The following is a 23,482-nucleotide window of genomic DNA, read 5'->3' as shown; positions in this document are numbered from 1 at the left end:
GCTTTGCAAACATACATTATATGAATAATCCAGTAGTAAAAGCGGGCGAAGCCGCAAGGGGGTCGCTAGTATAACTAATAATTCCAACTATTTAGCAAGACATAACGGCGTTTTTTGTAATGCTAAAGAGGTACTTTTCTATGTTTTTAATGATTTTAGAAAAAAAATAAGAGTGACATTTAAATATATCCTACAAATATTATTATTAATATTATTATTGTGAAAGTGTAGTTTATTCCCAATTTCACTCAAAATCTATTGAGTGGTATTGAATAAAAACTTAACAGTCATGTATTTTATACAATAGAATAAGACATATATGCAAATTTATGCAAAGGTTTTGTATAATTTGGCTATAATAAGTAAGGCATTAAACCATAAGCTAGTAAAGCTACGTATAAGTGACTGTGGAATAAAGAGAGGTAATAAATTAAAGAAATATTACTTAATTATTGTATTTAATAAATATTTATCATTCATTTATTTTAAATGAATGTAATACTTTAGTGGTAGTATTGGTACACGGGAGCAGCGTGTACGGGAGCGTGGAGGACGACTGGGGCAGCTTTGACAACGACGGGGGCGGCCTTGACGACAGCTGCGGCGTGGACGGGAGCGCTGTTTTGTACGACGGCGTTGAAACCGTTGTGGTCGTCAGCGGAGTACTCCACGGACCTGACGGAGCCGTCAGCCTCAACGAAGGAGTAGGAGCCCTTTACGACATCACCGTCGCGGGATTCTTGTTGTTGCTTGTTGTCTCCGGAGTGTCCGTCGGCTACGGAGTAGTTGAACTCGTATTTGGGGTAGGCCTGTAATCGAAATGTTTTCGTTAATTGTTTTGTATCGTTACAATCAATAAAAATATACATGGTCGAATTTTAACAAACTTACAATTTCCTCAGGTTGAGCGATGACCTTAGCGACGGGGGCTGCGTGGTAGGCGATGGAAGCGGGGGCAGCGTGGTAGGCGACGGGGGCGGGGGCGGCGTGGTACACAACGGGGGCAGGTGCGTGGTAGGCGACAGGGGCGGCGTGGTAGGCTACAGGTGCAGCAACGGCCAATTTGGCGACTGGGGCGAGTACTTTGGCAGCAACCACTTGGTGTTGGTCATGGCGTACAATGCTTTGAGAAGAAACAGCAGATGCTGGGGAGTAGTGGATCTCTGCGGGCAGGAGTCCTGCTGAGGACACCGCCACAAAAGCGCAAAGTGCTACAATCTGGAAAAAAATACATGTAATAAGTGATCGTCGCAAATTAATATTTTTGCATTAGAATTTAAATTTTAAATCTGAAGCTTACTTTAGAGAACATTGTTGTTATTGCAAATACTCAAGTTGTGAATGATAAGTATTCGCACTAGTGCACCTATTTATATTTGAACACACATTCATGAGATTAGTAGTGGAAGCTGCCAAACTAGCTATTAGTGACCTTAACTCGTGCAAGTTCAGCGAGTGATATATACTTTCTCGATATTATAGGCAATTTGTACATTATTAATATTGTTAATATGAACATTTGATGTGTTCATATTAACAATATTAATAATGTGTAGTTTCAGGTGTTTTATAATAAAAGTATCACATCTTATTTCATTATGTAATAAAATAGATTAACATAATTATGTCACGCAACAAGTATGAAAAAAGTACAGTGCAAATGCGGAGATTATTAATAAATATTTTTTTATTTTTATCTTTTTCAAATAGATTCACAATAACTTAAAATATGAATTTATTGCGTTTTTCAAATTAAGATATAATTAACTTTTGTTGTAGAAATTGTGTTCTACTAGTAAGAACTATAAAATCATTGATTTAGGTGTAACGATATTGTTATCCAATACACAATGTCTCATTAAAGTTGTTGAAAGAAGAAAGCAACATGGTGACCTTTTATAATATGTTATCTTTTTCTATACTTAATAATGCAGATGTATGTGATGATAATAAACTTTTCCTTGACGTCGCAGGTTTTTTATACATTGACAATGTATTATATAGAATACCGAAATTATACAAAATACCAGTAACATATACCATAAACATAAAACTAGTCAGAAACGAAAATTTTATAAGATTTCGTATGCAATTATAAGTGGATTGTGACAAAAAAATCTTAACACATTAGGTAGGTACTGTTATAATATTCACAGTATATTTTTTTATGCATCTATTCAAACATTTACGTAACACATTCATTACATTAATATACAACATTGTACAATATTTTGCAAAAATAATTACTTGCAGATAAAATGTATTAATATTAATATTTCAAAAGTGTCAGATAGAATGTTCGTCATGAATTTTGCCTGGGGGAGGCACGGTCAAGGCTAGAGTTCTCTTATCTACCTCCCCCTCTTTAAATACATTTATTTAATCAGAAGTATATAAAGTAAGTACTTGTGGTATGAATTATCAATCAACAATTTGATTTACTTCATCATGTTCGCTAAAGTGAGTTGAATACTTTTTTTCATTTTCACACCAAAAAAAAAAAATAAAGTGTTTATAGTAAAAACCTAAAAAATGTTTTTTGAAATAATGATAATATATTTTTTATAGATTGTAACACTTTGCGCTGTTGTGGCGGTGTCTTCTGCCGGGCTCATCCCCGCCGCAGTACATTACTCACCCGCAAGCGCTGTCTCCTCCCAAAGCATTGTGCGTCACGATGCCCCCGTGGTAGCCGCCAAGTTGGCTGTTGCCGCCCCCGTCGCCTTCCATGCCCCAGCTCCCGTTGCTTACCACGCAGTTTCAGCCCCTATCGCCTACCACGCTGCACCCATCGCTAAAGTTATTGCTCAACCTGAAGAAATTGTAAGTTTTAATATAAAAAGGATAAAAAATTACTTAACATTAAATGCACAATTTGAATAAAAAGTTTTAAATATAAATTAAAGAGATTTCCCTACATAAACATTAAAATCTTTCAGATATAATTCTTTAAAGTACAATACTTGTCCCGAAATATAGCTTATTATCTTTAAAGTAAGTTTTAATAATTTTGTATAAATTTGCATCGTTTCTAAATTAGCATTATTTAATCTGCAGGCCTACCCCAAATACGAGTTCAACTACTCCGTAGCTGACGGACACTCCGGAGACAACAAGCAACAACAAGAATCCCGCGACGGTGATGTCGTAAAGGGCTCCTACTCCTTCGTTGAGGCTGACGGCTCCGTCAGGTCCGTGGAGTACTCGGCTGACGACCACAACGGTTTCAACGCCGTCGTACACAACAGCGCTCCCGTCCACGCCGCAGCTGTCGTCAAGGCCGCCCCCGTCGTTGTCAAAGCTGCCCCAGTTGTCCTTCACGCTCCGGTACACGCTGCTCCCGTGTACCAATACTACCACTAAGCGGAATTAGCCCCTCTTTATAAAATGATTGTTGACTATTTATAAAATAAAATATATAGACAAACAAAATAATGTGTTAATTTTATAAATTGTAATTAGAATTGGCATATAAGATAAATTTATATGCTATAGGTAATCACCACCCAACAATTTTACATGCACGATTTAAAAATTCCTTCTTCATAATAAGTAATACAAGTATATCAAAGATAAAGTCAAGAACATTATATAATTAATAAACAGCCTTGCTAGCCTAAAGTTCTTAAAATGCAAATTATATTAATTCCGTTCCAATTTATTAATATCTTTATATAATCATCCTCCAATCAACCTCAGATCAATGGCGACATATTGATTAGAGAATTGCATTTCTAACTGGTACCACATAATATTTTATTTAAAAAACTGATTTGTTTGAGAAGTGGCACATTGAGAGGCGGAACTGAACGCCGCATTTTGCCCAGAGCAAATAAATGTTAATATTACATATTTTATTCCTTCGAGTAAGAATCGAACTCACACCGTTGCGTCTACAGTCACACATGTGCTACTACGCCGTGTCGGCCTCAATTATTATGTTTTTTTTTATTAAAACGAATTGTAAGTATCGACAATCGTGTTTACAGTCAGGCGCTGTGCGTCTGCGTTATGACGGCCTCTTTCTTAAGGAATTTGCCGCTTTCTTAGATTATATTATATTAAAGAATCACTTTCTTCATCTTAACCTCCTTTGATCGAATTATAGATTAAACCCATGTGATCCATAACAATATTGTTTCTAGTCACATTTTAAATTAATTTATCAACTCAATTTTTCTAACACTGTGTAGTTTTGATCTGTTTATTGTTACCTTCTCCAAGTTCTCCGTCGAAATCTCAAAAAGAGGAAATATATTTTTATTTATAAATCTTACATTTGAAAGCTATTATATATACTGGTTTCAATCTGAGTTTGTCACGATTGTTACAACATTTGTAGATCAATAAAGATAGTAGGTATCAAGAAAGTCAAATTATACATTAATGATACTTTATCTGGTGTAAAGATTCGATATTTTACTATGTATGATAGGTATTGGAATTGTTCTTTTTTAATCATTAATTAAATAAAATACTTGTATATATATAAAAAAAACTTAATTGAAATTAGTAACTGAATTCTAAAAACAAGATTTCTTGTTTTAAAACAGTATAAATCGAACCAATGCATGATTTTTTCAGTAGTAACTGATGAAGTTTAACATTTACCACTCACAACAGGGTCAGCAAAGGGAACCTAGTGTAAAGACACTCCGTCCCCCAGTCACTTTCGTTTCCTGAAATTCACCAAATTCTCGAGGCATTGCGTGTCGAGTGGCAGGACTAAACGCCGATTTACCGCCATCGGTTATCAAGTTATCAACATGTGGATATAATATGTAAAAATTTTAATCATGTCGTCTTAGCTCCTTTAACTATATTCAAAAATTATATATTCCACCATATAATGTGTATATACGTAAGTATATATTTTGTGAACGAAGCCCACATGCACATTATTATACAATTGAGGTTTATAAAGACGTACGTCGTACTTGTTCCCGACACGTATAACGTAAGCATATGATTTCGAGAACTTATAATTTCATGGATATGTGAAATAAAATTGAATTCCAAATATATTGAAAAGAAAAACTGCTATGATTTTTTTTATTTAAATGATTTTGTACATATTTCATTAATTATATTATACATAATTAAAATATATTTAAATGTGCCTATAAATATGATCGAATTTATAAACTAAACTATTTCGACATCCAGTTTCATAATTCTCTATTCAATTCCCATATTATATCGTCTTATAGAAATAAAATTATTAAGAATAGAAAAAAAAACCTATTGGAGCTAATGAATAAAATAAGCTCGATAGTGGTAAATTTTTTGTATATTTGTTTAATTCAAGTATCATTCTTTTTATTTACAGTTTATTGAACTTCATTAAATTGTGTCATATATACTACTTTTTATTCATTAATAGAATTTTTATTATCAGTTCATCAAAGATCGTTGTTTACAAATAGACAAAAATTAACTTTCGAACAATACTTTTGGTTTAGATATGAAAATAAGGCATTGTAACAGAATATTTATTCTATTATATTTTATAATAATATTTTGTAACAATACTTTTTGAATGTAATTTTTATTGAATGAGAATTGATAAAAAAATATATATTTTTCAAAAAAAATGTACATACAAACGATAAAGGGAACAATAAAATGAACGTAAACCTTTCGTTCTATTGCAAAAGATTTCAAAGAAACTAGTTTTTATTCGACTTATGCGTTTATTACAATAAATAAATTATCAACAATCATTTGACACGATCAATAATCAACAAATTTAGTGGTAGTATTGGGGAGCAGCTGCGGCGTAGACGGGGGCGGCCTTGAGGACGGCTTGGGGAGCGTGAGCGGGGGCGCTGTTGTGTACGACGGCGTTGAAACCGTTGTGGTCGTCAGCGGAGTACTCCACGGACCTGACGGAGCCGTCAGCCTCAACGAAGGAGTAGGAGCCCTTTACGACATCACCGTCGCGGGATTCTTGTTGTTGCTTGTTGTCTCCGGAGTGTCCGTCAGCTACGGAGTAGCTGAATTCGTATTTTGGGTGGGCCTGTAATTACAATAGAAATGTAGGATTAACAAATCATATCAATATGTTAAAATTACTGCTATCTTACTTATGTTATTGGGTTTTAATTATATTAAAGTTTCTATAATTTATGAAATGCTTTTCTCTTTTGTATGCCTTTTAAGATATCTAATATTGAGGCAACGATGTACTTTATCTAATCTGACTGAGATTAAATCTACATTTTAAAGAGAAGTAAAGGAAATGCAATAAGAAAAATATTTGAATTGTTTACATAAAGATTAAAGATGCTAGTAAATAATATTAAAAAATTACGCATATACTTACAATGATTTCAGGCTCGGCAAGAACCTTTGCTACGGGAGCAGCATGGTAGGCGATGGGAGCGGGAGCAGCGTGGTAGGCGATTGGAGCGGGAGCAGAGTGGTATGCAAGGGCTGGAGCTGCTTGGTAGGCAAGGGGAGAGGCCAGGGCAAGTTTGGCGACGGGAGCGGCGAGGGCCAGTTTATGGGCTGAAGCCACTAATCCTGCAGATTCATCATGACGGACAATGTTTTGGGAAGAAACAGCGGCGGCAGAAGAGTAATGAGCTGGAGCAGCTTGGTAGGAAACGGCGGCTGGGGCAGCGTGGTAAGCGACGGCAGCTGGGGCAGCGTGGTAGGCGACAGAAGGAGCGGCGTGGTAGGCAAGGGGAGAAGCTACAGCCAACTTGGCGATAGCTTGAGGCTGATCATGACGCACAATGCTTTGAGATGATACAGCCTCGGCTGGTGAGTAATGTACTGCTGCAGGTAAAAGTCCAGCAGAGGACACTGCCACCACCGCGCAGAAAGTAACAATCTGTAAAATTCAAAAAAATTAAATGAATGATATAATGGAACTATATAATGCAAATCTTTATATTAAGTTTTTTGTCACACACTTACTTTACTGAACATATTGATGAATACGTCGACCAAATGAGAATGATGTAAATATTTTTTTCGTACTGGTTTTTATAGTCGTGAACCGAAATTAGATTACCTCAGATGACAAGTAGTGGAAGCAGTCAAACGAGCTTAAAGTTCAACCTTGCTCTAGGTCATAAATGTAAGTATATCAATACATTCACTGAATTGGATTATTAATTCTGGTTGCAACACCACAAAATTTTATGTACTATTGTAGGCGTATTTTGTATATCTTAAAGTAAAAATGTCCTAAACTAAAATATAATATTTGGATAATCTAATATTCAAAACAGTTTAAATTTAAATATTTATAAAATTGTTGAGTATTTTATATGAATTTATTAATTACCGACTAATTTTATGATAAAATCAAATATAAGCTTACTATTAAAAATAAAAATTAAAAATTAATTGACATAATAAATATATACAAATATTTTGAATTAATACAAAATAAATATGTACTATATAACATGATGAATTAAGTAACATTTAAATTGACATTAAATGCCAGAACCAGCATTGTATTACGTACATAATATATTGTGCCGATCTTAAGTTGTGAGGTCCAATTATGAATAAAAACAAAATATATATAGATAAATTAACACGCAGTTTTCGATACACTGTCTGGAATTCTGGCAGAAAATAGGGTCCAGGAGCACTTACTTTGCCAATGTAGCTTCAAGAAAGGTAAAAAAAAAAAGTATGAGAAGCAGATCCCATATGCTTTTTTATCTTAAATCAATATACATTTTGGTAAAGAGAACGATAAAAAACTAAGTTTCACATACTCTTATTATTTAGCTGCATGGAAAGTTATCAAATCGGTCTAGTAAATTACTAGTATATAATAGTAACTTACTAGGCCTTTTTACTAAGCTTAACATATTAGGGTAACAGAAAAGTCATCGTAAAATCTTTAGATAAATCATATTGGAATTAATAAGTTCTGTTTATCATTCATTTGTTCGTACATAATATAATTTGTATGTATACGAGTAAAAAGCTACTTTAGGTACAGGCCATTTCCAAAGAATATTTCCTAAGTCGTACAATTTTTGGCATTCAAATCGATAGTCGATAAGTATCTTCTAAGCAAGACCATAGCAATCGTTAACATTAGGCTTGATGTGGTCAAATGCAACGCCTATATATACAAAATCTTTATTTCACACACACAGATTCACACTGTATCTCATCCTCTCTATTTCTCCCTTCTAGTTTGATGGAATTCAATTACGTGCTTTGTCTTTTTGCCAGGAATAGAAAATAATTCATTCCACCCATAGGTAATTAAACCCGTAACTAGGCCCACAACAGTAAAAATACTCTACCGTATAGGATCATTTTTTAATTCATTTTTTTCTCCGTACATATGTATATCAACCAAACAAAATATAAGAATTGACCTACATAAATAATCATCGTGGTTTTTTAAGTTCATATTATCATTCCACTTCTTTTACATTTTTTAAACATGAGGTTAACCTTAAAAAACTATAAAATTGTTACTTGAAACAAAATATTTCTTCGTTGTGAAATTGGTTTATTATCATTTTGTAACCATTTTACAGTAGCATACATTCGCAGGTTTTGCGATAGTATAACTCAGCCCTCTTAGCATCGCGCCTCGATTATTATTTTATATTTTTTTTAGGAATATTGTGTGGGATGTACATAATAAAGGAGGGAATCTAGGACGTAATGTTAGAGCACTCCGTTCCTATTGAGACACTTCCGTTCTCTACTTTCCGTCAAATTCTGAAGGCATTGCGGACTGGCGGAACTCAACTCGCTCTGTGCCTCGATACGACAGCAAAAAAATGAAAATATAAAATATGTATTGTATTTCCTCGAATCAGTATAGGAACCTCAAATTGTAATATTTATAGCATCAAATATTTATTTACATGCACATACATATATTATCATATATATTACTAGCGACCCTCTTGCGGCTTCGCCCGCTTTTACTACTGGATTATTCATATAATGTATCTTTTGCAAAGCACTTAAGATAATGTGAAAATTAATTAAACCCTAATGCAACCCGCATTTTCGTAGTTTCAATAAGGATTTTCCAATTGTTTTACACAGCAAGGATTTTTAAGTAGGTACCGTAATTTTAAATCTGTGCTACTAATCTTTACTCTTCTTTAAGTACTTATTAAAATATATTTAAATGACTATTTTTAAACGGAAGAAATTATAAACAAAAGCCTACCTACTAATAACTACTATAAAAAATATGAAACCCAATATATCGCGCTGAAAAAATACATTCAACTCCAATTATCCAATACGTGCAAACGCATCTAAATCTTCGTTGCTATAAAGGCAGGCGGGTTTTTTTTTCGAACTTGTGGTTAATGCTGAAGAGGGTATTCTGTCCCTGATGAAAAGCAAGCACTACGTAGTTGCCTGTGAGGAAAATTAAATAGAATGCATCGGCCGGGAATCGAACCCGGGCCGCCCGCGTGGCAGGCGAGCATTCTACCACTGAACCACCGATGCGTGTAAGGCAGGCGGGCGCGGCGCACTCGCTTGTATAAGCATAACGTCGCGAGGCGCGTTTCGCAGCAAGGATTTTTTGATATTGTAACAACTTCTAAAGTACTTATTAAAATGAAAAACAGAAAAAACAGTTTTGATTTACATTAAATGGCCAACGTAACTAATATACTTATTTATATGCTGAGAGTAAGGGATAAGTGGAACTTGAGTAACATACAGCTGATGTGTCAACGGCGGGATGTGTCAACAATTAAATGCGTTTTTCTCTAAAACTATTCGCAATTTCGAAATTGTGTAAAAAGCAAATTTTATCTTCGTTTAACGTAGAAAATTAATAAAGTATTTTAAAGGATAAGGATTAATACCATTATGGAAAAATATTTCTCACAATAAAAAATATATTGAAATTATTATTTTTAAACAAAAAAATGATCACTACACGTTATTCTTAAAAGATACGAATATGCCGTCGCGGACTTTTTTGTAGATCTTATTAAGAGGAACAATACTCCAGTACATTATTTTCATGTAGTACTTACCATTAGAGCAGCGCATGCGCGAAAGTGTCTCAGCGGGTAGGACTTTATACATATTTATCGTATTTATGTTAATTTACATAAGAATGTACAAATAATAAACTATATATAAACCTTCTACGAAAAATACTCGACCTAATGGTGAAAACCGTATTAAAATCCGTTGGGTGGTTTAGAAGAAGAAGAGTTAGAAACAACAGACAGACACGAAAAGCGACTTTGTTTTATAAGATATAGGATATGTATATGCTGAGAACCTCAAGAAGTACATTTTTGTATGGTGACATTGAAATAATTAAAGATATCTTAATTTATTTCAATGTAAACTCGTAAATTACCAAAACTCGTAGTTACGAAAATTTCAATTTGAAAGTGATTTTGGATATGATATTAAATAAAAAATATTAATATTTTTTCTTAATTCTTTATATTGCAATAAATAAATAGCAAGATCGTTATATCATATTTGGTGACTAGTTGTTTAATGATTAGTGGTAGTATTGGTGTACGGGGGCAGCGTATACGGGAGCCTTGACAACGACGGGGGCGGCCTTGATGACAGCTGGGGCGTGGGCGGGGGCGCTGTTGTGTACGACGGCGTTGAAACCGTTGTGGTCGTCAGCGGAGTACTCCACGGACCTGACGGAGCCGTCAGCCTCAACGAAGGAGTAGGAGCCCTTTACGACATCACCGTCGCGGGATTCTTGTTGTTGCTTGTTGTCTCCAGAGTGTCCGTCAGCTACGGAGTAGTTGAACTCGTATTTGGGGTAGGCCTGTAATCGAATTGTTATTGTTAGCCACATTGTATTTTATTGTATTACAATAATTAATCAAAATGCATGCTCGAATTTTTAAAAACTTACAATTTCCTCGGGTTGAGCGATGACCTTAGCGACGGGGGCAGCGTGGTAGGCGATGGAAGCGGGGGCAGCGTGGTAGGCGATGGGGGCAGGGGCGGCGTGGTACACGACGGGGGCAGGTGCGTGGTAGGCTACAGGGGCAGCGACGGCCAGTTTGGCGACAGGGGCGAGGATCTTAGCACCAATAGCTTGGGGCTCGTCATGGCGCACAATGCTTTGGGAAGATACGGCAGCTGCCGGGGAGTAGTGAACAGCAGCGGGCACAAGACCAGCTGAAGCCACTGCCACTACAGCGCAAAGAGATACAATCTGCAATAATAAATATAAATAAGTATAGATATTCTAATAAAATATTAGAATATAAATGATTTAAATATTTGTATACACGTACTTTAGAGAACATTGTGTTGATTGTTGTTTCGTGTTCGAGCACTGAATGATTTAGTTACGAAAGCTCCCCGTTATATACTGACTTTATCAGCAGCATCAAGCTTAGAAGAACTTGCACGAGCGAACGACCTTGCCCCCGGTCAATATGACAAATATACTTGTACTTGTAATACATTCACTAGGTCTTAAGAAATTATTGAATTTATTCTTTCACTTGCTAATATGAATTTAAATATTTACTATTGAAATAATAAATAAATCTTTAATTATCTATTACAATTAAATACATTAATAAAAAAACAATAATAAAAAAATGTATTTTAAAAAAAGCAAACTTAACAATAAAATAGTGATCCAATATATTTTTTACAAAGTCATACCGCAATTATAAGTAAAATCGAGTGGCGCTGTAGGAGTTTCTGAGGCTAACAATTAAACATTAATAAAGGTGGATGAAGTACAAAAGAATCCGAGTACGAGAAGAAGAGAGATTTAAAAAACAATGTCACAGATAATTAATATTTTTATTCGCTAAAATACCAGTTATTTTTTGTAATATATTCTTACAAATGGGTAATTCTACATATTATTTTCTATCATAAAGAAATATAAATTTAGTTTTTTAGGGAAAAGCATATTTAATATTGGGTATAGAGTAAAATAAGGAATTGCTTTCTTGTATCGATTTATGCCTATTCTTTTGAATATATTCATTCCTTTGCGCCTTATAAGGTGTTCGCGCAACGTTGTACGAACGCGCGACATTTAAGTGCAAGTAAGGCGTTTTAGCGTACTCTAGGGCTGGTTGAATTTGTGCATTTTCCATTGCTAGTAGTACTTGAACTGTCCTAAAAAAACTTCGATTATAAAAATCTTATTAATTAATATAAAAATAAAATATTACAAAACAATTACTTACTTTATAGATTTCCCGTCTCGCAATATACTTTTCTCAATTATATTACGCAATGTTTTCGACTTTAACGTTTCCTTCATATCGATATTTAAATTTAGAACTGGTGATTTTTTTACCTAAAAAAGTTTTGTTTAGAAATCGTATAGCAATAAAGTAGTGGAGCTTGAACTCTCGCCCCTTAGAAACCGTAACTTAACCGTTACCGTAGTTTCGGAAACTTATGGCTTAGTGGTCAGAGCGCTTAGACGGTTTCCAAAGGGCGTGGGTTTATTCCCGCTTCGTTCAGTTTTTTATTAACATTTTAACTTTGGCAATAAAAAAAATATTAATTATTTTAGCGAAATGTATTCCCAATAAAAATAAATATTTTATACGTAAAATAAAAATAATGTTATCATAAATACCTTGTTAATCTGATTATCGTTAGTTAGCTGTTTCAGAAGATTTTCCTTATGATTATTTAAAGTGGAAAGATCGATATTGTATCCTGATATTTCTGGTACAGGTGATGATGATGTGGTCTCATATCTTTTATTATCATTGTATTCTCGTGGTTCTAATTGTCTAGTATGATTTTTGGGATTTTGTCTATTTGTAATAGAATGCGTTTTATTTTGGTTTTTAATAAATGTTTTTAAATATTTTTTTTCTTTGCTTTCTATCGTCATAGGAACGTATTGTAATCTCTTAAAAATTGGTGCAATATATTCTGTATTAAGCTGAGGTTTAATATTATCATATTTAGGTTTATCTGTGGATTGAATTTGTCTGGCTCTATATTTATAAGAAACAGATAAATCGTCTCGATTTACACTTATTGATGATACTGCTGGGTTAGGAGATCCACCTAGACACCAGACTATCAGCAGCGATTCTATTATAGTCTGAAATTTTAATTAAATATTCAGAAACGTTGATATTCTTAAAATAATTTTAAAAATATTTAGACTAATAATTTTCAAATCTAAATTCAAAATATACATTATTTAAATAGAATTTTGCAAGAATTTATGAATAGAAAATATGATTTTAATATGACTCATACATAATCTATACTTACATGTAAATGCATGTCGTTGAGAACTTGGTAAGCAATCCTAAGTTAAATGATGTCTAAATCAAAATACGTCTCTTATCCAGTTTTATATAGCACTTATCATAGTTTAATAAGTAGAGTAACTCTACTGGGTTCCGGAGTACTTCCTACAGCCCCAATCGAGCTTGTCACTTTATTCATTGGATAATCAATATTGTATAACGTCTGTTAAACAACGATCGTTCTGCGCTAGAGATGAGTTAAACATGTTTAGATTTTAGAATAGATGATATCATTGTTTATGAAATATTATGATCCGAGGCATTTGTATTGGAAGTGTAATTTTTCTATAACATTTGCTATTACAATAGTAATTATTCCCATCATTCTTTTTCATGTTCATTTCTATTATTGTACCTATATAACAATAAATTAATTTTGTTGGATTTTCTTAATATAAAAAATTATGTATATATAAAATGATATATATATAAATATATATGATGATGATATATATGTCACTTATAACATATATTAATAGTTATGACCGCAATTTGTCTAACAAAATAGAATAATAGTATAATGTAAAAAGGACATATTAAATAAAAAAAAACATATTAGTTTCTTGTATACATCAGAAGAGGCAAGGCAAGTACCTACAGTAAAAATTAATATGTATGTATATCATAAACGCAAGTATAGGTACATTTATATATATAAAAAAATCTAATGCTTTGAATAAAATAGAAACAGAATTTTAGTACGTATCTTTATTTTATGCAAAGTAGTCTTATTATAGTTTTGTAAATGCAAATTAATCTATTTTTAAAATACCGTACCGGTATTATAAATGTCAGGGTCAATAGTACCGTTGATGTAATATTTTTTAAAAATATTTGGAATAAATCCAAAAATCTACACTTTTGTGTATTATGTTCTAAGTATATACAAATACAATCAACTAGGATTAAGTTAAAATTAAGTTATTGTTACGAGAACTAATTTTGATAAACGAGTTGCTTGCATAATGCCGGTACACGTTGTTGACATGAGCTCATAGGTTTAGAGGCCAATGCCTCGGGCGTTCGATACGCCCAAGTTATAAGATCAAAATTTATTATTATTAATATTAAAAGCGAAATATGTATTATTAAAGTATTTTAACATATTTGTAAAAATATTTTTCGTTATACTAATTTATTTAATTTAAGTTTATTATTTAATTTTTCTGTACTCATTTCCCAAACTCAGCTTGTTGAGTTTGTTTAATATAGCCACGTTTTATTCCTGTCTATTTTATGTTTATATTTATAAAAACATTATTTTTAATTTTATATTGACTCATTCAAAAAAAGGATTTACATTTTTAAACGTAATCAACCGTTAAAGGATTACTTTCACAAAAGTCTTGCGAAGTATAGAAAGCCAATATTCCTCTCTTGGACCACAACCCGCAGTATGTAGTTCGAATAAATTTCAATATGTAATGCAACATGTGGAGTTCTTACCGGCAGATATTTAGCAGATATTTGTGACCTTAAAACTAGGTTACTCTATCATTTATTACAATGCAGTTCATTTTGTAATTCAGCAATTATTTGTAAAAGTTATTTATTTTAATATAAAAATTAATAAAGATTATCGAAAAAAATTGTATGTCTAATAATAAGTCAGTAGGATTATTATTTATGCAACTATTTTCTATATTGTTAAATGTGTCATTAATATATTTTCTTTCTAAATTATGAAAATAAATAAAGTAATAAATAATTGTCGTCCACTTTCTACCTATTATAATATTCCAAGATTCATAGATAAAATATGAAAAAATAAAAAATAGTATTGTCTACCATAAAACGTATACATAGATATACTATTGAGCCCAATGCTTCATAACAAGACAATTAAGTGTTTTACATAAGAATTATTTTCGTATTTCATTTATTTAGAGGTCAGTCCTGCCGCTGAGGCACAAAGTGTGACTGCAAACGTAACAGGTTGTGGGTTCTATTCCCGCTTGAGGAAATAAAATTTGTTGTGTGTTCGAAGCGAAGAAATGTTCATTTCTTCGCTTTGGTGCCAAGATAAAGCGTGGCGTTGGATTCCGCCACTCAACACGCAATGACTCCATTCGGCGGAATTCGGCGGAAAATGGATTTCTAAGTGTCTTAACAGTATGTTTCCTCTGCCTACCCTGCTGTGTATAACTTGTGACCGCGAAATTTTTTAACTATGTAATTTTGTTTTATCAGGAAGTAAAGCCTAGGAATCTGAATTTGGTCCACTTATAGCTCTGGTGACAATACAATAATATGGCATTATCGAGCTGGTCTGATGACATAACCAGGACTTAACTTTACTTAGGTACTCTTCAGAAATTACTAGTAAACTACATGAAGTTAGGCTCAAATATTTTATAGCTCCGAGCAATGTATGTATACTGATGCATCAAGCCGTGCAAAGCGTATTTAGTTATTCATTCAATATTATTTACTTTTTATTTTTGGGGTTCCTTACCCAGAGAAAAAATTTAACCCTTATGAAATCATTTTGTTGTCTGTCATCTGTCGTATCGTCTGTCATCGCGTAAATGCTTCAATCTGAAATTAAATTTAAATATTCCTCATGGAGAACAGAAAAAAATCAAGCTCCTGTCAACGCAATCAAAACCTACAGTGTACTTAATGTGGACCTACATTTATAAAATTAAGCATGAAATGAGAACTTACAATACAAATAAAAGAAAAAAAATATTAGTATTTCATAGAGATTTCAAAAAAATATTGTTTTGGGTTCCATTAGATTGATAAATGAGCCAAATAATAGTTTTTAGGCAGACACCGAGCAGTTTTGATTTTTTATATAAGTATAGATATAGACATAGATAAATACAATGAGTACTAACGACATTTACGAACTATAAATAATAATGTCAGTAAATAATAAAGGAAGAATTAAAAAGAAATAGATTTCAATTTTAAACATACATTTCTTTCAGTGAAATTGGGTAGTGTAGAGAATTATTTTTTAAGGCCTTGTTAAATATATAAAGCCATAGTTTCATGATGACCTTGATTATATGAAATAAGAGTACTATATAAGCTGTTTTTATTAAATTACACGTATCATTTATTATTTATCATCTAAAATAACGACATGTTTACTAAAGTGAGTATTAAAATAAAAAAAATATATAAAATATGTTTTTATTACAAACTATTAAGCAATACTTCTTATAAATGTATAAGCATTGACTCGCGTAGTTCTGAAATATTATTTTTCTTACAGATTTTTGGTTTGAGCGCTGTGTTGGCGGTTGCTGCAGCTGGTCTGCTGCCAGAGCCTCATTATTCCTCAGCAGCGGCGGTTTCTTCTCAAAGCATCGTACGTCATGACCAAGGTCATGCCGTCGTAGCGGCTCCAGTTGCATATCACGCTGCTCCTGTAGCTTACCATGCCGCCCCCGTGGCCTACCACGCAGCTCCCGTAGCCTACTCTTCAGCTGCAGCTGTTTCGTCGCAATCCATCCAACGTCATGACGTAAGTCATGCTTCCGTAGCCGTTGCTCCCGTTGCCCACTACTCCGTTGCTCCCGTAGCTCATTATGCTGCCCCCGCACGTTACGCATCTGCAGTGTCATCTCAATCTATTCAGCGTCATGACCAACCTCGTGTTTCTATCGCTGTTGCTCCCGTTGCCCACTACGCTGCTGCGCCCGTTGCCCATTACGCCGCCCCTGTCCACTACTCATCAGCTGCAGCCGTATCTTCCCAATCCATCCAACGTCATGACCAGTCCCATGCCGCCATCGCCGTCGCTCCCGTAGCCCACTACGCCGCCGCTCCCATTGCACACTACGCCGCACCTGTTGCCCATTACGCTGCGCCCGTACACAGCATTGTGGCCAGTCACGATGACGAATACTCTCACCCCAAATACGACTTCTCTTACTCTGTAGCCGACGGTCACTCCGGCGACAACAAGTCCCAGCACGAGAGCCGCGACGGTGACGTAGTACAAGGCGAGTACTCTCTGGTTGAAGCTGACGGCTCCATCCGCAACGTCAAGTACAGCGCCGACGCACATAACGGATTCAACGCTATTGTCAGCAACTCTGCACCCAAACACGCCATCATTGCTCACCATTAAAATCTAATTTATTAACTTTGTTATTAGTTATTAATAATTTTTGTTGATGTGAGAATTACAGTGCATTAGTAATAACTTTTTGCTTTTATTTTAAAGGAACCCTTTTACTCTAAACTAACTAGGCTTATGATCTGCTTCATACATGCTCATGTTTTTTTATAAAATTAAATTAAGCAATATTGTCAGAAGAACAAATAAAAATAAATATTATTTCTATTGTATCTAATAATTAAGATAAAATTTCATTCATGTTATTTTTTTTTAAAAAACAACCCAAATTTAACAAAAATTAATGTGAATTATTGTTTATTTAGACATACCTAATAATATTTTTTCATAAATAATGGAAAATTGAGTTTCAACAGGAAATCTTAACCGAGCCATTTATCGTAGTTGAATTTGCAATGAATGAATAACTACGAAATATTAAAAAAGCGTAAATTAAAATCAAAATTAAATGGTTATTATTATGTACAGTTCGTAGATTAAATGTCACCTAAGATATAATAAAATCATTTGTATCCCGACAGGTTCATCTCTATAGTAGTAAACAATTTTAACAGACATTTTTTAAAAAGGAGGATGTTCTATATTCGTAAATTATTTTTTATGAGTGTATTGGATGCTGATGGCCTGTAGTGGGTAGGGACCTCTCATTGTCTAGTGTGGTGGTGGCGGCCATGCTGAACAGTGCTGAACTGAGGAACTGGTCTGCAATGGCCTCCTGCGAATCAGTTATATCGTACTGAAGGAGTGGACAGCGGAGTAGGTGCGTGCGTGAGTTCAGGGCCGTCATTGTAGGCCAGGGGGTAGATCTGCCTAAATGCATTTCCCAAAGATAAAAAGGGGTTTTTTTAATTACTTTAGGCATTTATGGAAGGGAATACACCTACTATCAAATTATGGGTAAAGCGATAATTGTAGGTAGATAAACAACTTCTAATGTTTGATTTTTGTCATTATGTGGATCGTGATGAACTCTAAAAAATTTAGATCTTATTTAGAGCGCCGACAAATATGTTAAAACAAATAACTTTCACTTTAACCAACCTCTAAAATGAGGAGCTTAACGCTAAAATCAACACAAATAGTAGATGTATATACTCGTATACAAAGCCGATCTTTTATGTTTCTAAATTATTCGGATAGAGGTTCTACGTGCTTGTAATAAGTGAGAAGTGTCACCTAATAACAATACTTTACACGAGCAACTGCCCCCGATTGCCTGTTTTTCGAATGGCCAGTCCAGGTCAACTTTATTGCTGTTGACCTGGACTGGTCTTGACAGCACGCCCCTAAAGAAAAAGTACGAGTTTTGATGGACGTTCGTGAAGGGTTGGCGATCGCAGAGGAATGCCCTGAGTACGCTAATCAGGGGGAAAAGACCAGGTAAGAATTTTAAGGCCTCCTGTGAGGAATGAACTTCACACTGAATCCTGCACACAGAAGGGTAGGCAGCGAGAACCTAGTGGTTAAGACATTCCGATCCACAGTTTCCCCCGAATTCTGAAAGCATTGCGTGTTGAGTGGCGGAACTCAACGCCGCTATTCGCCTTGACACAAGACCGAAGACATGAAATTTTAGGTCGATATGCGAAATTAAAATTGATGTTTTGCATAGTATAATCAGTACGTACTCGTTCGAGAAGCATCCTTTTAAAGCTACCCATCACTTGTCAAATCGTATATTAATTATTTTTTAATAAAAAACAAACCCACTTCAAATAAAAAATAAAAAGTAAAAATAAATATAATTGTATCCAATAAAAAAAAAGTAAAGAGTTGAACAAGTGAGCTTTTCGTGACGATGTGCGCATACATCCTGAATATTTACTCTCATAATTTTATCTTAACGCTCCAACACATTATAACTTAACGCAATCACGCTAGCTAGCAACTAATGAGTATAATATACTAGCGGCCCGCTCGCGGTTTCACCCGCGTGAACTATGTTATTATCAATTTCTGTCTCCATGACTACGTCCTAGCGATGTCTAAGAAAAATTTGACACTTCTAGCATTTGTAGTAACGAAGTTTCATACAAACTTTCGACCCCAAAAACAACCCCTTGGAAGTCGAATATTGCAAATTCCCGTCTTAGCGAGCACCTATGTCCTATAAGTAACTCCTATGCAAAATTTGAGATTCCTAGCACATGTAGTTTCTGAGATTTCGTGATGAGTGAGTGACCTTTCGATTTTATATATATAGATATAGATTTAGGTCTAGATATGCTACCTGAGGTTAAGCTATCATTTAAAATTTGCTAAGTAGGGATTTATTAAAAACTACAAAAATAAATTATTAATGTTTTATAATTTAAATTTAAATTAAAATTAATATAAACATATAAAATAAAATAAATTTAATTTAATGGTGAGCAATGATGGCGTGTTTGGGTGCAGAGTTGCTAACAATAGCGTTGAATCCGTTATGTGCGTCGGCGCTGTACTTGACGTTGCGGATGGAGCCGTCAGCTTCGACCAGAGAGTACTCGCCTTGTACTACGTCACCGTCGCGGCTCTCGTGCTGGGACTTGTTGTCGCCGGAGTGACCGTCGGCTACAGAGTAAGAGAAGTCGTATTTGGGGTGAGAGTATTCGTCATCGTGACTGGCCACAATGCTGTGTACGGGCGCAGCGTAATGGGCGACAGGGGCGGCGTATTGGGCAATGGGAGCGGCGGCGTAGTGGGCTACGGGAGCGACGGCGATGGCGGCATGGGACTGGTCATGACGTTGGATAGACTGAGACGAGACAGCTGCGGCCGAGGAGTAGGCGACGGGGGCGGCGTGGTATGCGACGGGAGCGGCGTGGTAGGCGACAGGGGCCGCGTGGTACGCCACTGGGGCCGCGACTACAGCGTGAGGCTGGTCATGTCGCACAATGCTTTGAGAAGACACTGCAGCCGCTGAGGAGTAGTGTGGCTCGGGCAGCAGACCTGCGGCAGCCACTGCCAATACAGCGCTCAAGCTTAATATCTGTAAACAGTGAATTGTGATTAAATAATATGAAATATATGTAATAATATAATATTCTTGAGATATTTTTTCAATTACTTAATAATAATTTTATTAAACATACTTTAGAGTACATGTTGCTAATAAGTTAATTGAGTGTAAATGATACATATAATTCACTAGTAGCTGCTTTTATATATTTTTTTACAAGACAAGGTCATTATAGTATGATATGTTACATTACAACATGTGTGTCTGAAATTGGTTTCTTATTATTTCGCTAAGCTTCTTTGGCTTTTTACAAGATATGTTGAAAAAAAATATGAAAAATTCATGATACATTTATATATTTTTTAAATTACATTTAAACATTCAGGAGAATATTTTTTCAATATAATTATATTAGGTGTCTTATATTATGTAGTGCAATGCTACTCACTGTTTAAATTTTACTTACATTTATTTATAAAAATGACGAAATTGCCGAAAGTGCCGAAATTTAACGCCGCGCTTTGCCGTTATAGTAGGAAATTATATTCAAGTATATCAACAATTATATTCAAACAATTATATTCAAATCGAACCCAGAACCTGAACCTTTGTGTAAGTGGGGAATGGAAGTGTCATAATTGGCAATAGCGAGTGTAAACGCTACGTACGCGCTTCCCAGGTTTCCTCTGCCTACACTGCTATTTTTGGGAAAACGTTTGTGGGTTAACGTTCGAGTGTTAGCACCAAGCTCCTATCTCCTATATCCACTTGGTAGAATTGTTTTTCAAATTATTATAATTTACTCTGTTAAAAATTTTGCACTGGTGCATCACTCTATACCCAAATGGATGGAGAGCATACAACGTATTTCCTTAATACAGATTCTCCTTATCTAATCAATGATGAACTTTATTAAATAAAATATATTATATAAAATATTTATAACATATAATTATCGTGAACACTATTTCTCCAATTTCTAAATAAATTTTGCAAATGAAACAAAAATTATTACTATGTGAATGACGTTGACCTTGTCAAGTATAAATTAATATACTATAAAAGCCGCTTTTAATATAGATTATACATCACTTACTACATTCAACTTTGTAGCAACATGTTCTCTAAAGTGAGTGTTACAATTACAATTTGCATTAAATATTTTTTTAATATTTCACTATCTAATTATAAAATTAATTGTATTTTTTTTACAATTTGCAGATTTTCGGTCTTAGCGCTGTATTGGCAGTGGCTGCCGCAGGTCTGCTGCCCGAGCCACACTACTCCTCAGCGGCTGCAGTGTCTTCTCAAAGCATTGTGCGACATGACCAGCCACACGCTGTAGTCGCGGCCCCAGTGGCGTACCACGCCGCCCCTGTCGCCTACCACGCCGCTCCTGTCGCATACCACGCCGCCCCCGTCGCCTACTCCTCGGCCGCAGCTGTCTCTTCTCAGTCTATCCAGCGTCATGACCAGTCACATGCCGCCATCGCCGTCGCTCCCGTAGCCCACTACGCCGCCGCTCCTATTGCACACTACGCCGCACCTGTTGCCCATTACGCTGCACCCGTACACAGCATTGTGGCCAGTCACGATGACGAATACTCTCACCCCAAATACGACTTCTCTTACTCTGTAGCCGACGGTCACTCCGGCGACAACAAGTCCCAGCACGAGAGCCGCGACGGTGACGTAGTACAAGGCGAGTACTCTCTGGTCGAAGCTGACGGCTCCATCCGCAACGTCAAGTACAGCGCGGACGCACATAACGGATTCAACGCTATTGTCAGCAACTCTGCACCCAAACACGCCATCATTGCTCATCATTAACATACTATATTTTAAATAAGTTAATAAATTAATTTAAACTTTAAAAAATACAAACACATTATAAAATAATTTTGGTTTTTTATTTGTACATATATAACGAAAAAAATTACACAAAAAAGTGAAAGGGTAATTTTTAGTATGTACATATTACCTCATAGCTAGCTATGTTTAAAGATATATGTACTTTTAACTTATATTGAAATATAAATTGATAAAAAAATATGTTATTAAGCTATATTAAATATTCATAGGCTTACTTTAAAAGTATAAACTTTATGAAAATTTTATCCTTTGCGTCGTGTTTGAGTAATATATGTATGGATAGTAAAAGAACAAGCTTAGTATAAGACTAAGCTTAATATGACATAGTTTATGAAAAATTACTAGAATACATAAAGAACCTACTATTCTCTCTTTATCTTCCTGTATTTTAGAGACTGCAGTGTCTCTATCATATGAATGTATGGCACAACCAAGTTTTGCATTATCCCACAGAATAGATGCTAATTGAATCCACAAAAATCGTGCTTAGACCTTTAGTTAGACATTTACCACTTGCGCCAAGATTGTTTGAAATGTGAATTTAAACAGAAATTTAAAATAAATGACTATATGATTTTATCTACATTAGTATTTTAAAAACGACCAATTGTGTAAAAGTAAAACGTTATTTTAATATTTCTTATATCATCTGATACTTACATACATTAAATGCTTGTAATTATATAAATGATCAGTTTTACCATAGTTATGTATTTACTTTATCTTATATTTTTTTTAATTCGATGATTTTCGAGGCTAATCATAATACAAATATTAAAAAAAATACAAGTACCGGCGTCAATGTAGTTGAAGAAATAAGACTAGGTTAGTTATGATGGGCTTATAATGAATTATCTATTTATTTAAATTTTAAATTATGTCAAAAGCTCTCGTACAATTTTCATATTTAAAATATATAAGCCCTCGATAGCTAGACTTCTGCATGCGTTCATATTTAACCATCATGGGATATAACGACGGGCAGTCTAAAAATATTTTTTAGTTGGTAAATTAAGTAACTATAAAATCTAACACTTTACATTATATATTTTACTATTTTACAAATTAATGTATTGAATTTTTATTTTACCTTCGATTATCGAAAACATGATATAAATTTAAAGAAAATAAATCACTAATAATTTAAAAAATGTACACGCGCACTCGAATAAGCAAAGGTGTCGGGAAAACTAACCCTCTGTTATATTGATGGGCAAGGCTTAAGTACCTCTAAAACTATGTCACTTATCTATTCAATGCCCCCCGACTACGGTGTTAGTTAGTAGAAATATGTTTAGAAGTGGCGTT

At 34.5% G+C, this 23,482-nt stretch overlaps 8 protein-coding genes across 8 annotated transcripts; 3 read left to right on the top strand and 5 right to left on the bottom strand.

Moving 5' to 3' along the window:
• Positions 1 to 503: 503 nt before the first annotated feature.
• LOC146532536 (uncharacterized) lies at positions 504 to 6,936 on the bottom strand. Its single transcript, XM_085196240.1, has 4 exons — positions 6,925 to 6,936; positions 6,359 to 6,838; positions 892 to 1,161; positions 504 to 809 (listed from the first exon to the last, which is right to left on the bottom strand). Exons 1-4 carry the CDS (start codon positions 6,934 to 6,936, stop codon positions 504 to 506), a joined length of 1,068 nt encoding a protein of 355 aa, XP_085052366.1.
• On the top strand, positions 2,449 to 3,363 carry LOC146532538 (larval cuticle protein A3A-like). Its single transcript, XM_085195549.1, has 3 exons — positions 2,449 to 2,460; positions 2,569 to 2,823; positions 3,058 to 3,363. Exons 1-3 carry the CDS (start codon positions 2,449 to 2,451, stop codon positions 3,361 to 3,363), a joined length of 573 nt encoding a protein of 190 aa, XP_085051675.1.
• On the bottom strand, positions 5,697 to 6,317 carry LOC146532537 (cuticle protein 7-like). Its single transcript, XM_085196191.1, has 2 exons — positions 6,273 to 6,317; positions 5,697 to 6,019 (listed from the first exon to the last, which is right to left on the bottom strand). The coding sequence occupies exons 1-2, from the start codon at positions 6,315 to 6,317 to the stop codon at positions 5,750 to 5,752; spliced, it is 315 nt and encodes a 104-aa protein (XP_085052317.1). The 3' UTR covers positions 5,697 to 5,749.
• Positions 6,937 to 10,409: 3,473 nt separating the features above from the next.
• LOC146532535 (larval cuticle protein A3A-like) lies at positions 10,410 to 11,540 on the bottom strand. Its single transcript, XM_085195539.1, has 3 exons — positions 11,253 to 11,540; positions 10,865 to 11,170; positions 10,410 to 10,774 (listed from the first exon to the last, which is right to left on the bottom strand). Exons 1-3 carry the CDS (start codon positions 11,262 to 11,264, stop codon positions 10,490 to 10,492), a joined length of 603 nt encoding a protein of 200 aa, XP_085051665.1. The 5' UTR covers positions 11,265 to 11,540; the 3' UTR covers positions 10,410 to 10,489.
• An 80-nt stretch (positions 11,541 to 11,620) lies between these two features.
• Positions 11,621 to 13,450, bottom strand: LOC146532534 (uncharacterized). The gene is made up of 4 exons (XM_085195531.1): positions 13,228 to 13,450; positions 12,572 to 13,051; positions 12,171 to 12,283; positions 11,621 to 12,099 (listed from the first exon to the last, which is right to left on the bottom strand). Exons 1-4 carry the CDS (start codon positions 13,237 to 13,239, stop codon positions 11,874 to 11,876), a joined length of 831 nt encoding a protein of 276 aa, XP_085051657.1. The 5' UTR covers positions 13,240 to 13,450; the 3' UTR covers positions 11,621 to 11,873.
• Positions 13,451 to 16,359: 2,909 nt separating this feature from the next.
• Positions 16,360 to 17,352, top strand: LOC146532533 (uncharacterized). Its single transcript, XM_085196239.1, has 2 exons — positions 16,360 to 16,371; positions 16,492 to 17,352. The coding sequence occupies exons 1-2, from the start codon at positions 16,360 to 16,362 to the stop codon at positions 17,350 to 17,352; spliced, it is 873 nt and encodes a 290-aa protein (XP_085052365.1).
• Positions 17,353 to 19,723: 2,371 nt separating this feature from the next.
• Positions 19,724 to 20,447, bottom strand: LOC146532532 (uncharacterized). Its single transcript, XM_085195541.1, has 2 exons — positions 20,436 to 20,447; positions 19,724 to 20,332 (listed from the first exon to the last, which is right to left on the bottom strand). The coding sequence occupies exons 1-2, from the start codon at positions 20,445 to 20,447 to the stop codon at positions 19,724 to 19,726; spliced, it is 621 nt and encodes a 206-aa protein (XP_085051667.1).
• Positions 20,448 to 21,419: 972 nt separating this feature from the next.
• Positions 21,420 to 22,132, top strand: LOC146532531 (cuticle protein 18.6-like). Its single transcript, XM_085195540.1, has 2 exons — positions 21,420 to 21,431; positions 21,524 to 22,132. The coding sequence occupies exons 1-2, from the start codon at positions 21,420 to 21,422 to the stop codon at positions 22,130 to 22,132; spliced, it is 621 nt and encodes a 206-aa protein (XP_085051666.1).
• The last annotated feature ends 1,350 nt before the right edge of the window (positions 22,133 to 23,482 follow it).

Source organism: Heliconius melpomene, chromosome 13 (assembly GCF_056956725.1).
Source record: "Heliconius melpomene rosina isolate 202511_hmr_F chromosome 13, ASM5695672v1, whole genome shotgun sequence".
In the NCBI taxonomy this organism is placed as follows: domain Eukaryota; kingdom Metazoa; phylum Arthropoda; class Insecta; order Lepidoptera; family Nymphalidae; genus Heliconius; species Heliconius melpomene.
The sequence above is the reverse complement of the archived record's forward strand: the minus strand, read 5'-3'. Positions and strand labels throughout refer to the sequence as shown.

What these genes read in the sequence shown, in the direction of transcription:
- LOC146532538 (XM_085195549.1), top strand. An exon ending in TTGCTCAACCTGAAGAAATT is followed by an intron (nt 2,824 to 3,057) that starts GTAAGTTTTAAT and finishes TTTAATCTGCAG; the next exon opens with GCCTACCCCAAATACGAGTT.
- LOC146532537 (XM_085196191.1), bottom strand. Translation starts at nt 6,317, where the DNA reads ATGCGTAATTTTTTAATATTATTTACTAGCATCTTTAATCTTTAT. An exon ending in CTAGCATCTTTAATCTTTAT is followed by an intron (nt 6,020 to 6,272) that starts GTAAACAATTCA and finishes TTGTAATTACAG; the next exon opens with GCCCACCCAAAATACGAATT.
- LOC146532536 (XM_085196240.1), bottom strand. An exon ending in TCGCCTACCATGCTGCTCCC is followed by an intron (nt 1,162 to 6,358) that starts GTAGCAAAGGTT and finishes CTGCCCGCAGAG; the next exon opens with ATCCACTACTCCCCAGCATC. An exon ending in TCGCTCAACCTGAGGAAATT is followed by an intron (nt 810 to 891) that starts GTAAGTTTGTTA and finishes TTTCGATTACAG; the next exon opens with GCCTACCCCAAATACGAGTT.
- LOC146532535 (XM_085195539.1), bottom strand. An exon ending in TCGCTCAACCCGAGGAAATT is followed by an intron (nt 10,775 to 10,864) that starts GTAAGTTTTTAA and finishes ATTCGATTACAG; the next exon opens with GCCTACCCCAAATACGAGTT.
- LOC146532534 (XM_085195531.1), bottom strand. An exon ending in ACGATAATCAGATTAACAAG is followed by an intron (nt 12,284 to 12,571) that starts GTATTTATGATA and finishes AAACTTTTTTAG; the next exon opens with GTAAAAAAATCACCAGTTCT. An exon ending in CGAGACGGGAAATCTATAAA is followed by an intron (nt 12,100 to 12,170) that starts GTAAGTAATTGT and finishes AAGTTTTTTTAG; the next exon opens with GACAGTTCAAGTACTACTAG.